The sequence below is a fragment of the Ascidiella aspersa genome, chromosome 7 (genome assembly GCF_963924565.1).
Source record: "Ascidiella aspersa chromosome 7, kaAscAspe10.2, whole genome shotgun sequence".
Classification (NCBI taxonomy): Eukaryota; Metazoa; Chordata; class Ascidiacea; order Phlebobranchia; family Ascidiidae; genus Ascidiella; species Ascidiella aspersa.
This window is the reverse complement of record NC_139453.1, coordinates 28,891,249-28,908,448: the sequence shown is the minus strand read 5'-3', so window position 1 is coordinate 28,908,448 and position 17,200 is coordinate 28,891,249. Positions and strand designations below refer to the sequence as shown.

The 17,200-nt window shown below is 36.3% G+C and overlaps 1 protein-coding gene and 1 non-coding gene across 2 annotated transcripts; both read right to left on the bottom strand.

The window, feature by feature from the left end:
* Positions 1-827: 827 nt before the first annotated feature.
* Trnaq-uug (transfer RNA glutamine (anticodon UUG)) lies at positions 828-899 on the bottom strand. Its single transcript has one exon. It is a non-coding gene; the product is annotated as a tRNA-Gln (tRNA).
* Positions 900-1,163: 264 nt separating this feature from the next.
* Positions 1,164-7,427, bottom strand: LOC146138821 (ribonuclease inhibitor-like). The gene is made up of 7 exons (XM_083393555.1): positions 7,214-7,427; positions 6,437-6,598; positions 5,505-5,666; positions 4,898-5,059; positions 4,526-4,687; positions 1,894-4,239; positions 1,164-1,480 (listed from the first exon to the last, which is right to left on the bottom strand). Exons 1-6 carry the CDS (start codon positions 7,382-7,384, stop codon positions 4,054-4,056), a joined length of 1,005 nt encoding a protein of 334 aa, XP_083249681.1. The 5' UTR covers positions 7,385-7,427; the 3' UTR covers positions 1,164-1,480; positions 1,894-4,053.
* Positions 7,428-17,200: the final 9,773 nt, after the last annotated feature.

The following is a 17,200-nucleotide window of genomic DNA, read 5'->3' as shown; positions in this document are numbered from 1 at the left end:
AGATATTGGCATCCATCAAAGATTTACGCAGAGATAAATGTATAGCAACACTATAAACATTACACTTTGATGATACAGAGCAATATTTATGATTTATTTTCAAAGGGTATTTGATGTAGCTGTCTACTGTACGTGACCACTGACCGAAACATTCGAAAACTGGATTAAGCAAGGGAAAACAATACGTTAAACTTTAACTTAAAAACATTTCATGCCCTAACTAATCACAAAAATTGCTAGTGTAAACCACTTTCACTAATGTAATACAGAGTTGTTTACAAATATCAAGCTAAATTATAGTTATAATAACTGTAATCTTTAAACCACAATACACTTTCTGGCTTTTCAACAAACAGATTCATTTCAAAACACATATCCAAGTCGAATCACACAAAAATCTCAACATACAATATCAATAAGTAAACAGAAACCATTATATTTTTAGGAAAACTGATTTTTCTCAAGACTTAAAAATGGCGAACTTTTACACTTGTTTGTTTAACAACACCTGACTGAAATTTATAGCAAAACATATTTAAGCTGCAAATGTACAGTTAATATTGTAGAACTAATAATAAGTGATAAAAAGTGTTTCCCTGTCTTGACAAAGAAATCCAGCTGGTAATCTACGCTGTGCTGGCAATTAACTGGTAAATTTCATTAACGAATTTAGCTTTTTTGTTTGCCAAAGGGAAAATCAATAAATTCTTGAGCGCTTAATTACCGCATTTTTTTGCATTGTTTCTTCACAATTAAAGGTACAGCAATTTTGTGTGTGGTAAATTTGACTCAAAAGTGCTTTAAAGTTTTTAAAATGAGAAAAAGCGAGGTCCCGCCGAGATTTGAACTCGGATCGCTGGATTCAAAGTCCAGAGTGCTAACCATTACACCACGGGGCCCGACGAGTAAGCAAGGCGTTTTTATGTATATATTGCCTTTGCTCGTACAGTTTACAGAATGGTGACTGCTGTTCCATTGGTGGGTTAAATGCTTTAACGTAGTGAATAGCAAATTTTTAATTCAGTGGCCCCTTATTCAAAACTGAACGTTAGTTAAAACAAAACCTGAACATTCAATACGAATAAAATAGCGTAAAAACTTCTCTATTTAGTATCAACTGATTAGCTATCTACTTTGCTGAATGATATTTTGATAAAAAAAAACATGATAAGCAGCTGTATTAAATAACAAAGAGCACACTGTGACGTAATAATAAGGACCTGTACAGTGTACACTATAGTCAACATTTTTCTCGCTTGCGAAAAGTGCCTGTAATGTTAAAATTTCGAATTGGACTCTGCTCATAACTTACATAAACATGCACTAGCACACAAATTAACTAAAATGTGCTTAATTTGGGCAAATTTCAAATTCGGCTCTTGAAATATTAAAATAAAGGTAATTCCCCCCTGTTCGAGAACCTCTGCTGTAATAAAAAAAAATAATATACTACTTCAGCATAAAACGAAGGAAAAAATGCCTGTGTATATTTCAACAGGTGAGACATGACCACCGTACTATCTGACTCCACTGAATCGAAACTAAACAAACTGTCATAGCATTTCAAAGTGCATACTGTCAGGTCGCTTATAGATTTATTGTACATTCAGATAATTTAGCATATTTCGCTTTCAATAAAAGAGCTTACAGCGCAGTAAAAACGGGTCTCGCAAGTAAGGCATGCATCAGTTGACTGTAGTGTTTAATCCAACATCAGCGTGACACTATATAGCACAAGAGCGACTGCGATGGAGATTAGCAGTGTCGAATGTCGGCTAGATTTGCCAGAACGGCCACGAAAGAAAATGAGTATCTAGGTGAAATATTTAACACTTTACCAGGCGAACACGCTATAATTACAAGCACAAACAGACATGCGTCGTTTCTTTACACCTGGTTATAAAATATGACATTACTGTTTGAATTAATACTAGTTAAATTAATATTTATTTTTGAAAGTCGAAAAGCGATATCTATTGCCTGTTTTAGTGCAATACGATTCGCAAACTGGCAACTTGTTAACTTCGATAAAAAGTGCCTTTTTAGACAAAAACATTTCAAAATCTGTGTCCTAAATCGGTTACAGAATAGTTATACAGCTACTAAATCACGTAAAAAGTTGTATTATAAAATTACAAAATATTTAAAGCAATAAATCAGATATCGTCCATAAAATAAACAGTAAAAAAGCACACAGATAAGATGAAGCGTAAGAAACAGCAGGTGTGTCTTGATCAACATTTTATTGGTTGTCCAAGCCTTCAATACGACATTGCTGAAAAAACAACAACATCGTTTTAAATAAAAAGTGGTTAAAAAAATTGCAGGCAAAAACAAAAAAAATGTGATTCGAAAATTCTACAACTATTTTTTTTAGAAACATACTACAAAAAGTGGTAAAGAATAACCTGAATAAAATGATTCACTTTTAACAGACTACCCTGTGCGTGAAGCACTTAAAATCAAAATACTTTCTCGGTCCGCAGTGAACTGACAGTTAAGATCGAATGAAACTTTTATATATACAAGTATATTATCGACAACCCAAAAACGTACCCCTACGTGTTGAATGAAATGAAACAACAAGTTATACTCTACCTACAGGCAGTGTTCTAATAACTTCAGTCAATATTTTGAAATGACTTGACTTGACTCAAGTCATTGAGTCGACTTGGGTTGATATCAAGTGTTTTCCTTTAACAATTTATTATAAAATTTCGAGTTATTTCAATTTTTGTACGGAAAACGATTTACCACTTTTATTGGCTTAATGCTTAATTTTTCTATCAGCGATTTGACTTAGAGTTGACTTGCTCTAATAATGACTTAACTGGGACTTGACGGTATTTTTTGCGAGAATTGACTTGGACAGGATATTTTGCAAAAGACGTGACTGACACTTAACTGAAAGCGCAATATATTAGGAGGAGTAACATCTATAAAACCTGACAACAGCGATTTAAGTTGTTATTTAAAAGTTTAACGTATGCCTTTGTGTCAAAGTGAGAAAATGGCTATTTTTAGCATAACGATGAATAAACAATAAAAAACATATACATCACTGGGCGACTAAATTGGCTGAAACTTGTATGCAAATTTCTTGTATTGTTAACACTTTGACAAAGCTTATTTGAAATCTCATTATGTAACATCCTGCTCTTTTGTAACTAGCACAGTTTCGGTGGAACTTCGTAACAAAGAAGGCCGGATTAAAAAAAAAACAATAGAATATTTTTAATTGTCAATTCTTCTATTATCCTATTATTTTATTGTTCCATTGTATTATTGTTTGAACAACTAGTTTGTTGGGCGGAAACTGTTTAGTGATGCTATGTGAACAGTTTTGCTTAACAACGTGAAATAAAGTTCAAATGTAAAGTATGATAAACGGTTTAATATAAAATGGTTGTGTGGACACGTATATTTCATCTGAGCATCAGTGTTTTAATGACTTAAGCTTCCTCAAATTTCTATTGACTTATATTACACAAGATTTTTAAGAACCTTTGCTATTTTACATTTACATGGTTATAAACATGTATTGGGGAATACAACCTGAATTCACTCAATTCATTAAAAAAAACGTCCTAAATTTAAATAACATATGGTGAATACAAAATTTGGTTCTAAATTTTGGGCAATGGGCTTGGTCTTGCATTTACCGACTGTACATTAGAGTTGGATCAATTTTATTAATTCAGTTCAATTGCACTTTCAATAGAATTACTCTCTGAAACGTTTCCATTACATTGCCATTACTACGTGCTAAAAATATCAAATTGAAATTACAATTAAGGGATGCCTTTCGTCATGGTATTAACTACATATACACATTACGGTCAACGGCCACGGGTTTAAAAATCATTTAATAATTACAATTACTCGTAAACAAACCATTTTTAACTAATTACAAATTATAACATTTTGGTTCGTATTTACGCTTTCACTTGCTCAAAAACGATTGGATTGTACTTGAGGAACATTAGGCTGCAAAAAGTTTCTGGCCCCTGTAAATTTCATTTGACGTACATTAACAAACTTACTTAAACATTTCTACACATCGACTACCAATCTTACCAGTTCAGGATTTCTCGACAAAGTGGACCTGAGTTCGTCTACGCCAACTTGACCAATCCTGCATCCACTCAGTCGCACCAACCTAATGTTGTGAAGGCATTTGCACAAAGCCTTAGCACCTTGATCCTTGATGTGGTTGTTCATGATGGTGAGGATTTTTATCTGGCAAATAAAAAGAAATACAATTGCTTGCCCGTGACAACTAATTGCAAAATCGAGTAACAGTGACGAAAAAGGCAAAATTGAGATTCATGGGTGCTGGCCAGAGTTTACCCGCAGTATGTTACATTTTGTGTTTGTGAATTAAAATATTACTCAGGGACAGGAGCCAACATGCTAGCCTATGTTTTAATTTTGTACAAATGACTTGACTTGCTATGACAATGACTTGGCATGGGACTTGACTAGCTGTTTTTCGAAAATATCCTGACTTGAGCCCTGTTCTTACCGGGGTTTCAAGCGGCTCAATTGCAGCGCACAGCTTCTCCATGTCACGTGAAGATATGCGAGCATTGTAGAGCCAGAGGTTCTCGATTTTTCCAACGCATAAGCTCAAGGCTTCGGCACCAATGGTTCCGAGTTGGTTGTCTCCGGCGTTTAGTAGCTTCAGCTGCAAAAAAACTCAATTAAATATCGAGAAGGCTTCAAATAGCGTATATGGCTTGTAATTCTATTGGAGTTCATTTAAAAACTAATTTGAACTTGTAGGTTAGAAATCCAATGTGTAACAAATCGAGACAAAAATTTGACTTGGAACTGCATAGGTAATAGATACGTAAGGTTGTGACGTCAAACCTCACTGACTTACGGAAGTCCTTACCGGGGTTTCCCGTTGTGCAATAGCAGGGGCCAATTCGGCGAGAACGTCACCGGTAATCATGCAGTTGTACAACCACAAATGCTCGACCTTGTCAATGCATTGGATCAAACTGCGAGCCCCTCTTGTTCCAAGCTGGTTGCTACCGATGTTAAGCCACTGGATCTGAAACAAATGGATGAGTTTAAAACCTTAAAGCAGTGGCTCTCAACCGTGGTGTCGCGGCACTCTAGGGTGCCATTTTGAACGCTCAAGGGTGCAAAGAGATTATTCAAATTATGTAGAATTCGAATTTATGCTCTATTGGTAAGCTTCTTAAAACAATTTTTTGTGCACCAAAAAACTGCGAAAAATTAAAAAGTTTTTTTTTTAACCTTGTTACACAGTTAATTTGCTGTTTCAATCTCGTTTATTATAACGTTACAGTTAACCATTTCGCAAACAAAAACGAGCAAGGGTGCCGTGAACTATTTAAAAATTCTGTACGGTGCCGCAAGCCAAATGGTTGCAAAACACTGCCTTATTTGAAGGAATTTTAAAATAAGCGCACATTTTTTGCACATCTTTCCGCACATTGTGCAAAAAATGCTCGCATCCTCGTCTCCCTTACCGGACTTGAACGATTGGCGATGCTTTCAGCAATAGGAACAATTTCTTCGTGCCCAATGTCGCACTGAAAGAGCTTAAGGAAGCGAACGTTATGCAGGCATCCTCTCAACATTTCGGCGCATTCCATGTCGATCTGGTGTTCGCTCAAGTCAAAGTATTGAATCTTTTGGAACAAAATAAAACGGCCTCGTAAATCGGTGATTCAGCACATTAGAAATATTTATAATATTTTTATTAATAGCTAGTTAATCTAGAAAATTCCACGATTAAGGCTAGTCACAAAATTGTGAAAAACTTTAACCTTCTCTAAGCAAAACAAAACTTCCCCATTAAATTGACCACTTGGCCTAACTTGACTGAATCGAATAACTTATAGGCTCCGCGATAATTAACGTTTTTTCGACAATCGACGATCTTCATTGTTTTACAAAACACGGAGAATGAAATAACTATTTTGATTCGTATGGGTTCTTTCTACACTAGAAGATTGTTTTAGCATTTCAGCTGCCTATTCAAATCCATTTTTTGCTTTGCAAATTAAAAGAGTTTCATTTATCAGCAAGTCAATTTGGTTAAATTTATAAAAAAGTGTTTTTTCCTACACTTCTTCAAATAGACCAATTGCTCGTTTTAAATTAAAAAGTGCATTCTTGCTTGTTTAAAAAAACTTAAATTAGTCTAATTGCTTTTAGTTTTTAGTTTTTTCGAAAAAAATTATAAGTACAGGTTTTTAGTTATTTCCATTTATTTATCGGCAAGTCAATTTTGTTAAGTTTACAAAATGGTCTATTTTGAAGATTTAAAGTAAAAACAATTTAAACATATTTTATTTTTTTTCATTTTTTTAGGTTTTTAGTTCTCTTATTCTATAATTTATAAGCTGCCAAAATAACAAACTCGTATCTAATGTTATGCAAAACGTCAAGAGTTTACCGGCGAGGCGCGTTTTGCAATCCGACTCGTGATAGTCCGGATGTGCTCAGGAGTCAGGGCGCAGTTCCTCAACTCCAGCTCCTCCAAGTCTTCCAAAAGATCGGAGATCAAGATCACCTCCTCCGTCGAGATTATCATGTCGCGCAGGTGGAGCTTGGCAATCTAAACAGAGTTGGATCAACTACATTAACTCAGTTCAATTGCAATTGCAATTACTCCCTTTAATGTTTCAATTACATGACAAATAAAAATATCAAACTACAATTACAATTACTCCCGTAACTGTTTAAATTAAATTACAATTACTCCTTGCTAAAAACATAATATTACAATAACAATGAAGGGATGCCTTTCGGCAAGGCATAGACTACACATAAACACTGCGCCTTCTAAAGCAAGTAAACAACGTGGAACATTATTGAAACTTTGATTTTCTCAATATTAATGTATCGAGCCAAAATGTTGGGAAATTACAATTGGAATTACACAGAATGAAAATGCCTCAATTACATTAGAATTTCATGAAAAAATGTAATAAATTACAACAATTAGGCTACAATTACAAATTACAATTGACCCTCATTTAAAGATTAGAGCGCCCTTCGTAATTTCAACTCAAACTAGGAAACAAAACTGCAATAAAACATGGCAAAAAAGGGGCCATCCAGGTAAAAGTGTGTCAAAATCACCAAACCAGACAACGTTTAAACACTCCGCCTACACCCATCTATAGCGATATATTACTGTCCGATTTACGAACCAACATAAACGTCCTACCTTCTGCTTAGTAGCTGCCAGTCTCTCCAGAAGAACTGCCAGATTACCTTCGCCCACAACCGTCAGCGTTCTCGTCACAACTCCCAGGTTCAGCTGCACCTCCTTCGCTGAGAAGCTGAGCACATGACACAGGCCCATGACGTCATTCAGCTGGACGACACCGATGACCATGATCTTGGATGGAAGCGAAGCGGCGACGGACCTTGCGACCTGGACCTTGCGACCCTCGTTGTTGGACTCGAGCGCCAGTGCGCATGCGCGGAACAGTCGTGAGTCACTGGGCACATTAGGGAAAGTCAGCAGGTTGCGGAACTTGTCAAGATCGTAGGCACGCTCCAAGGTCACCGGGAAGTCGTTGACGGCTTCGTGTGCGAACTGACGCATCAAGGTCACGGCAAGGTCGACCATGTCCGCCTGTTTTTTCTCGTAGTGGATTTGTGAGAAGCCAGGAAAGAAGCTCTTCATCTGATGGTGGACTGCCCGATTAAACATCCCCTCCACAAAGCGAGCAACAACTTCCCAACGATGATCCTTGAAGCTGTTCTGAGCCTGGAGGAACTCTTCAGCGTCGCTGGAGTAGACTAGATGAACGGCGGCGAAGAACTCCTGCCAGGTGAGGTGCGAGAAGAAGTGAAGGTTCGCGTTCCCGTCCACGATCCGACGAGAAACGTCCAGAAAGGCTTCCAGGTCTCTGCTTTGGAATTCGCCGAGCTCTGATGCAGTAAAGACCTGCCGGGAACACAATGACTTGACTTAAATGCACTTAAGTTACGGTTTTCACTTTACTTGACTTAAGTCGTTTTGGTAAAATGACTTTACTGGACTCAGGTCTTTCGGCTCAGGTCGAGCACTGATGCGGTACAGACCTACCGGGAACACAGTATAAACCGTGTCCTGATGACTTAAGTTAATGGCATGACTAAAGTGCACGTAAGTCACGGTCTCCAAATTACTTGGTTTGACTTAAATCGTTTTGGTTAAATAGCTTGACTTAAATCAAGTATTTAGACAAATGACTTGACCTGCACTTAAATCATTGAGTCAAATGACTTGGGTTGAAAGTAGGTGCTTTCATTTAATCTTTTTTTTTTTTTTTTTTATAAAATTGGGCTATTTAACTAGTTTTGGACGTATCACCATTAGAGGGCTATATGCTGTTTGTTGTTATTTTTCAGTTATAGCTCACTATCGGACGAGTTTACCAATTTTACTGGTTTATCGTTTTATTATTGTTTGGTCGGTTTGAAATGGGGATCATTTGCTCTTATGATGACTTGACTGGGACTTGACTTAATCTTGGTGCGACCAACGTGTGTATAAACGGGTGCAACCGATGTGGCCTTCATATCACTGATGATGGCATTAGAAATTTCCGAAACGTTTGAAAATAAAGCATGTCGCTTTTAACGTCTATTTGGGCCGTTATTTTCACCATTGACTTAATACGTTTTGAAAAAACTTGACTTGGACTTATTCGGACTTGGAAGATAATACGAAGATATTAGTTATCATATACCGGGCTTATTCCAAACTATATTTTATTCTTAAATTGTTCTTATTTAGATCTTATGGCTGGATTCCGACCTGTCTGTTGCGAGTGATCCCGCGAAACGCGACCTCCGAGAGGCTTCTGATGATTTCGGCTCCACTCTCGACTCCTGAGACACATTTGGAAGCGGCGGAGGCAAATACCTCCGAGATCGAAACCGCTCCGATGCCCTTTTCCAGGTTTTCGCGAACGTAGGCAATCACCATGAGGCAGAACATCGGGATGTAGCAGATGGCCTTCACAGACGGGTTGCTACGCAACTGCTGCTGAACTTCTGCGCAGGATTCTCCGCTTTCCTCCAAGCAGATTGCATCCTGCGAATCCTGGCCGAATCCGAGGACTCTAAAGGTGGATTTGGGCCTGTACTCCTCATGGAGGGTCGTGTAGGCTCCGGGACGCGAGAGAGCCACCTTGCTCGCATCCGGAAGAAGATGTCCGCTCATGATGTTCTTAAGGATGACATCGGGGGTCTCGCTGTCGTAGAGCGACATCTCAGGAACAAAGGAGGAAAGATCAGGGACGTTGGCTTCATCCAATCCATCGATGACTATGTGGACTTTATAAGAGGAAGATGAGGAGATCTTCTCAAGGATAGCTTCATCCATCAGCCTGTCATGATGCCAGTCGGCAAGAAACAAAGTAAGGAACTCTAAGACGTTTATCCTCCTATTGAAATCCAGATCCCTTATCCTTATGAAGAAGACGAGATTTTGCTCTTCCAAACTGAGGACGATCTTCACGTACTGCTTGGCCAGAGTGCTCTTTCCGATCCCTGCAACTCCAACTACTCCTGCGATGTTGCCATGACGACGGACGAACTGGATTCTTGCTTCCTCCGTGTGAGCGGACTTCACTGCGAGCTGCTTGGCTCTTTCCCTAGCTCCGGGGAGAATCTGGTTCGGAGTGAATCTCCTGCAAAGACAGGGTCTCGGTTAGGTGGTCATTAACGATGACTGATAGACGATAGCGATAGCAGATCTTTTGGACGTAGAATATCGCAATCCGTTCAACAAAATAAGCAAAATTAAAACATTTTGTCTGGGTTGTTTGTGCATAATTTGGTTTAGTACTAAGAGGTTTAGTTATCACTTCGCAGCCCTAGTTTATCACCTTAGGCTCATCGCACTCAATGTATTTCTAATAGGTCAAAATTGTGTCAAAACAATAAATTTTAGGCAAAATACAAAATGTGTGTATGTATGTATAAGTTGCAGCTTGAACTAGTTTACACCACAGTTAGATCAATTGTAATTGATAATTACAGTTTTGAATGTGATTGAAATTGTAATTTAATTAAGCATTTTCATTCTGTGTAATTCTAAATGTAATTGTAATTTGCTAAAACTTTAGCTCGATACATTGATAGTGATAAAATTGGTTTCAATAATGTTCCACGTTGCTTACTATCTTTGGGAAGCGCAGTGTGTATGTGTAGTCTATGCCATGCAGAAAAGCGTCCCTTCATTGTAATTGTATTTGTAATTTGATATTTTGGACGGAGTAATTGTAATGTAATTAAAACAGTTAATTGGAAAGTAAAAATTGAAATACTATTTTTCGAAAGTCTAAACCTTGCACTGCGCAAATTAAAATATGGTAAACCGTCTCTTATCTTATTTCTAAAAATGTTTATAAATTAATGGTAAATGACAGAACTCTTTATTCAACCAAACAGAACAAAAAATGCAAAGTTAAACTGTTTTCCGTTTTCCTAATTTGTAATTGAAATTGGTGTAATTAATTAGAGTTGTTAATGTAATTGTAATGGAAACAGTTTAGGCAGTAGTTGTAATTGCAATTGAACTGAATTAATGTATTAATCAAACTTTGATTTACACACGATATTCGGTAAATTTAGCTTATTCTCAAAACCTGCTCCCTAAAGAAGAGGAGCAGAGATGCGGACGCACCTGCTTCCGTCGACAACTCTTCCAGCTCCTCCGCTAAGGTTCCTCATCCCAAAGTCCTCCGAGATGATCTCTGTCTCCAGGAGGACATCGAGAAGAACCGGCTCTCTCTTCTGATCCCCGTAAATTCCTCGGTTGCGTTCCAGGAGCGCTCGTCGCAGTTCTTCGACTGGAAGAGGTTTCAAAAGAACCCGGTGAATCAGACTCCAGCAACAAGACCGAAGTTAGAGGATCATTTTCGTTTAAATAAATCACAGTTTAGCAGTGTTGTAAACAAGTCATTTTGAAATAACTTAAGTCCCAGTCAAGTCATTTGAAAAATAAGTTCAGTCCAAGTCAAGTCTTTTGCGAAAATAACAAGTCAAGTCCCAGTCCAAGTCATCGGTTGCCCAAGTCAAGTCCCAGTCAAGTCATTATGTGAGCAAGTCAATTTCAAATAATGTCATTGACATAAAAGTAAATTGTTAAACTATTGAAATTGGTAAAATTGTCCGATCATAAGCAACCATTTAACTAAAACACTAACACAAACGCAATATACAGCACCTAAAGTGTTTAACTTAAAATAAATTTTAATGAAAAACACTTAATTTAATCCCAAGTTATTTGACATAATGACTTAAGTCCAAGTCAAGTCATTTGTCCAAAAGACTTAAGTCAAGTCAAGTCATTTTGGTAAAAAGACTTAAGTCAAGTCAAGTCATTTGAAAACAGTGACTTAAGTGCACTTAAGTCAAGTCAATGACTTAAGTCATTACAACACTGCAGTTTAGAACAGCGGTTCCCAAACTGGGGTCCGCACAGCAGTTTCAGACGGTCCGCAAAGAGAATTAGTCTTTTGTCAACATTAGGCTTTAGCAAATGTCTCTAAACACTAGTCAAACATCTGTTATCATTCTTAGTCTTTAGTTATGCTTTATTATTCGATAATAAAGCGTGTTTTATGATGTCTTTTGTGACCTTATAAAGCTTATGCTGTACTACTTGTTACCAGCAAATCGTTCGCATTGTTAGAAAGTTGTTACATTATAAATAATTGTGACTACACTAGTGTACTACAAAAACGTGGGTGAACTGATCCTTGATTTTTTATAGGGCCGCGAAATGTTAAAATAATTGCAAAGGGAAAAAAACAATACGTGATGCTGTATTTAAATGCTAAACAACTAATACCGGAACGATAAACTGTTTAATAATGATTTGAATACAAAAAAATTATGACTTTGAATTAAATATAAATATTTTAATTTCAAACACTGTTACCTATCTCTGTATTTATAAACATCTATACATCTTAATGAGCAGCTAGGTTAAATTAATATACATATACAATAAAAAAGGACACACTATTTAAAGGTACCAGCGTGAAAACTGTGACTTTTGTAGTAAACTTACTTTTTTCTTCAATTTGTTCTGGCATTGGTGGTCCTACACAACAAAAGGTAAAAGTTGTTTAGCCAGGGGTTGGTTAACGAAACTTATATCCATCGCATAAATTAAAGTTTACCTAAGTATTGACCCATTGTCACTCGGTATGATTTGCTAGTCTCGCAAGATGCTAACTGTAATTGAGCCGTTACTGCTGTCCAATACGGTCAGGGTTTACTGCTCACAAAATTACAAAGTGCCCACTTGTTTTTAGTCACATTAATTTAAAGAGACATAGTCCAGTTAGTTTAAAACTTGATACAGAGTGTACGTTAAAGCTCCGCCAAGCAAATTTCAATAAGCCTAAACTGTGTTACGGATCGCATTTCAGCGCACTGTAAACCTTAGTGCTATAGAGCGAGTGTCGCCGACTATTTGCCTAACGCCATACAAAGTGTTACATTCGAAAGTCAAGCCTTTTTACAATGGGTTTTCACAATCTAGTAAATGGTTAACCCGGACTCAAACAACTGATAGAGTTGAAAAATAACCGAATTTTTCCTGCTTTATAAGTTAAAGCACTAACAGAAAAAATGTGTCCGAAAACAACTCATTTTTGCGCCATAAAAGGTAAATTAATTAAAAAATTTTCGGGGATCTTTTAATTTGTTATGTAAAAAAAGCAAAAAAAATATAAAAGGGCACAATTATGCTTTGCGCAAAATATTTGGGTTAGGGTTACCGTTTGGGTGTGAGTAGGTGAAGTAATATTATCTTTATTATTGATAATAATGCTTGACCCTCCCAAACCCAAACCCAAGCGCTAACCCGCACCCTAACCCCTATAATGTGCGTTGCTGTATGTGGCCTGCACCTTTTTGTTTTTTGCGTTACTTTCTACGGATTAAAACGGAAGAGCCCCAAATTATCATAAGATTAAACGAAAATTAGAAGACAGAAAGTATATCGCTTATGTAAGGTAATATAAGCGTTAAAATACAATACCTGGTGGACGAATTGCAACCGTAAAGTTTTTTGCCACAACAGAGTTTGTAATATCGCAGTTTTCCAGAATCATCACATCTCCACCTGTAACGAAACGTTATTATTGGAATACTGTGATAAAGTAATATATACAAGGAAACACACAATAAGACCTAAAAACCAACAAACCAAAAAATCTATAATACCATAGTATTTAGACCAACGACATAATAAAGGCAAACCTGTCCTAATATCAACGAAAGAATAATAACTTATTCGTCAGAATAAGACATAAACTTGTCGAAATAAGTCTTAAATTTATTGGAATTACTCGTAAATGACCAAAATAACGCCAGAAACTGTATGGAGAGGGTATGAGACGATCGGGGGCCATCGGTCTAAAATTGGACGTTTTGGTGTCAACGTTAGGGCGCCGCTGTTTTGGCAACGGAATTTTGCCCTGTTTGGGTTATTGGTTGTTAATGGGTGGTGTTACTAAGTGGGTTAGGGTTGAAATTATTAAGTTAGTAATGTTAGTAACTTAGGCGTTTAATTACCTTTGAAGCCATATTCAGGTTAAGGATTAACATACAGATTTCACTTTAAATGATTTGCAACCTAAAAGTTAAACTACACAATCCGCTGCTCGAAGGCTCATTCAAATTTTACGCTTTTGCATTTTATTGAACAAAACGACATTTATTAAATACGAATATGGCCGCATCTCTGAAATTAAATTAACGACAGTAATCTTCGATCAATAAACGCTACAGACCTGCACCGGGATTCCGACTTTCCGGCATTAATTGACCACTGGATGGCAGACGAGACATGTCGAACTACAAAGTAAAAAGGAACATTTTTTAAGGTTACATTTTTGTAGGACTGATAATGATACAGATCCAGTATACGGCTGTACAGTTTTGGATTAAAAACGAATGACTTGCAGTAAAAATTTTCAATTTGTCATATATGTGTTTTATTTATAATATATATAAATATTTATATATTCATTTAAAAAAAACGTCTGATCCTGATTTTAGTCGAGTTTTTTTTAATTTTGGAACATAATGGTTGGAGGTTGTAGTAAGACATCATAAGAATATCAAAGCCCATACAGAAGTAGGTAGCATTTTGAACGTTTCGAATAACTCTTTATTCATTTTTAACATAGAAAGAAGGCACTGATTATTATAAGTGATTTATACTGCTACAGGCAGAAGAAATGTAGGTCGTCGATAACAGATGAGTTTAACCCACGTGACTCGAATATTAAAAATAAATAGCGCTAAATAGATATTTAAATAATATTCGCACTTTTTTACTCAACAAGCCACAAGGTTGAGAATCACTGGTTTCCAAAATCAATAAATTTTAATTTCTTTCAAGGTTAAGTAACCTAAGAAAGGATTGTGAATTAACTAGATTTGAGACGTTTAATTCAGTAGTTTTCAGTGAAATTGGTTGGCGTGATCTTATTGCTCTGTGTCTACAGAGTGGGGGCCACTGTTATAACAGCTAGTTTTGATTAAAGTTACCTTATTAAGCGGTCATTAAAACAATAGTCATTAAAATACTTAAAATAATTGCTAAAAAAATACTATCAGGCTATAATTATTTAAAAACAAGAATAGATATTTAAATAATATTCGCACTTTTTTAGTCAACAAGCCACAAGGTTGAGAACCGCTGGTTTTAAAAATCAATAAATTTTCATTTCTTCCAATAGTAGCCTGAGGAACGATTTTTTACTGATGGCTTTACCTCTGACTTGACCAGTTCTCGACGTACAGCGCCGGCAAGTTGCCCGGGGTTACCATCGAACCTGACAAGTTCCTGTGACGAAGTAGCTTCGTTGCCGGAAGCAGCTTGCCTTTTAACAATTTCCTTGATGTCCATGCTGCGCGATCACTATATGCTCACCAACTCTGAACTGTGATCCTTTATGAAAATTTTGGTTAATATAACATTAAAACTTGTGTTTGTCGGCTAAGTCTCCACATACACCGGAAGCCATAGCTGACTAACAAACTATTAATTTCGGTGTGCTAATGAATGATACGCAAGCCGCAATCGTTGGTCAAAAAGCAACTTCAGAAGACTAGATCACAGCTGTTGAACACATATGTGTGTGTATTTTTAATCAGTAAAAATTCAAAACAAATTTGCTTTGCAATACTTAAAACTGCCTTAATCAAAACTATCTTAATCTCTCAATATACAAGAAATACACACTTTGCATTTTCATCTGTTATCTATGTTGTCATGATCAACGCACAACTATAAAGCGCCTTATTTGTAGAAATAGAGGAACCAATTCTTGATTTCCATGCTACGCGATCACTATTATGTTCCCCAACTTTAAACCGTGACCTCAATGGAAATTTCAGTTATTATTCTCTGCTTGAGGGTTTGTAAAACCTTTTTTATCGCAGACCCCTAAAAATACTTTTGCCTTCGCGTGGATCAGTGTAGGCAAGGAAATATAAAGATGACGTCATAAATTGATGTCACAATACAAAAATACTTCAAAAATCTGTTGTTCAGCTTCAAAGTGAAAGCGCAATGGAGTATAAATAGTACAAAAGCGTTTTATTTTGAATTCAACATTATTTCTTTTAAACAAATGACTTCAAATATACATTAATATTTCAATTTGGGGATCATAGACCCCCTAAAACTAGTTCACGTACCCCAAAGGAGTCCATGGACCCTAGTTTAAGAGCCCTTGATCTACGTCAATGTTTCCAAACTTTTTGTTATTGGGTCTCTTATCCAGTTTTAAAACCTACTCGACCCCACGATTTTTTTGGTGTGTTACGGGTAAACGATTTTACAATCACATGCATTTTGCCAAATGTTCACATTTATGGACAGATGGTTTCAAATAATGTCCGATAAATTTTCATCCGATACCGATTCCCGATGTTTTTAAACAAAAAATTATCGCAAATTGATCCGATTTCAATGACGTCATAAATATGCTCAAAAAAATAAACTAGTACAAATTAAAAAGTTCAAGAATTACTTTTTTCAGTGTATTGCGCCAAATTTTTTTTCAAAGTTTTATTATTATCAGCTGTTCACAATTTTTTTATTAAAAATGGTAGGAATTGTTACATTGGATGACAAATCATGGATATAACATTATAACACCTATATAAATTTGCTATCACAGCAGTGTTGTAATGACTTAAGTCAATGACTTGACATAAGTGCACTTAAGTCACTGTTTTTAAATGACTTGACTTTAAGTTTAAGTGACTTAAGTCTTTTCGGCAAATGACTTGAATTAAGTCTTTTGGGCAAAAAGACTTGACTTGACTTAAGTCATTTGGACAAATGACTTGGGTTAAAATAAGTTGTTTTAATTAAGCAATTCATTATAAAATTGCGTTATTTATCCCAATCTTTGCACATAAAATAATTTGCTTGTTATATGCTGCTTTTATGTTATTTTTGACTCGAGTTGCTCATAATAATCGGAGGAGTTTGCCGGTTTTCATAATTTAAAGTTTTATTTTTTTGACAAGGGCTGGACTTGAAATTGACTTGCTCTAATTATGACTTGACTGGGACTTGACTTGGGCAACCGATGACTTGGACTGGGACTTGACTTGTTATTTATTCAAAAAGACTTGACTTGAACTTAAGTTATTTTCCAAATGACTTGACTGGGACTTAAGTCTTTTCAAAATGACTTGTTTACAACACTGCGATACAACCCTAGTAGCGGACGACTATAACCATACTATACAACGATCCGATATTATCGTACATCCGTAGTTTCAAAATTTTGCCAAGAATGTCCGGATAATTGAATTTTACGGTTTCGGTTTACTTGTTTCATAACGATGTTTTTATCCAAAAGAAAAATGCATTGTGCTGCTATGACATAACAATCGAATGGACTTGAATAAAACAATTAGAGATTTATTTTACTGTTTTTCAAGTCTGGTACTAGTTATGTTAATTAAGATTAGAAAGGTATTTTATAGCAGTATTTCGCGACCCCGAAATTGGGAACCATTCCTCTACGTTTTGAAATTAGTGTTCGACCGGTATATCGTACTTTACCCACTCGCAGCTTGTATGCAAGAGTATATTGCAGACCATGTTATACTGCACCTTACAAGCATGGCCTTGCTTACATTGTTTGCATGGCGGGTTGCTTAGTAC

Coding starts and splice junctions, on each gene's coding strand:
- LOC146138821 (XM_083393555.1), bottom strand. CDS start 7,384: ATGGTCATCGGTGTCGTCCAGCTGAATGACGTCATGGGCCTGTGTCAT. Junction 5,060..5,504: donor TCGCCAATCGTTCAAGTCCG/GTAAGGGAGACG, acceptor CATTTGTTTCAG/ATCCAGTGGCTTAACATCGG. Junction 4,688..4,897: donor TTGCACAACGGGAAACCCCG/GTAAGGACTTCC, acceptor GTTTTTTTGCAG/CTGAAGCTACTAAACGCCGG.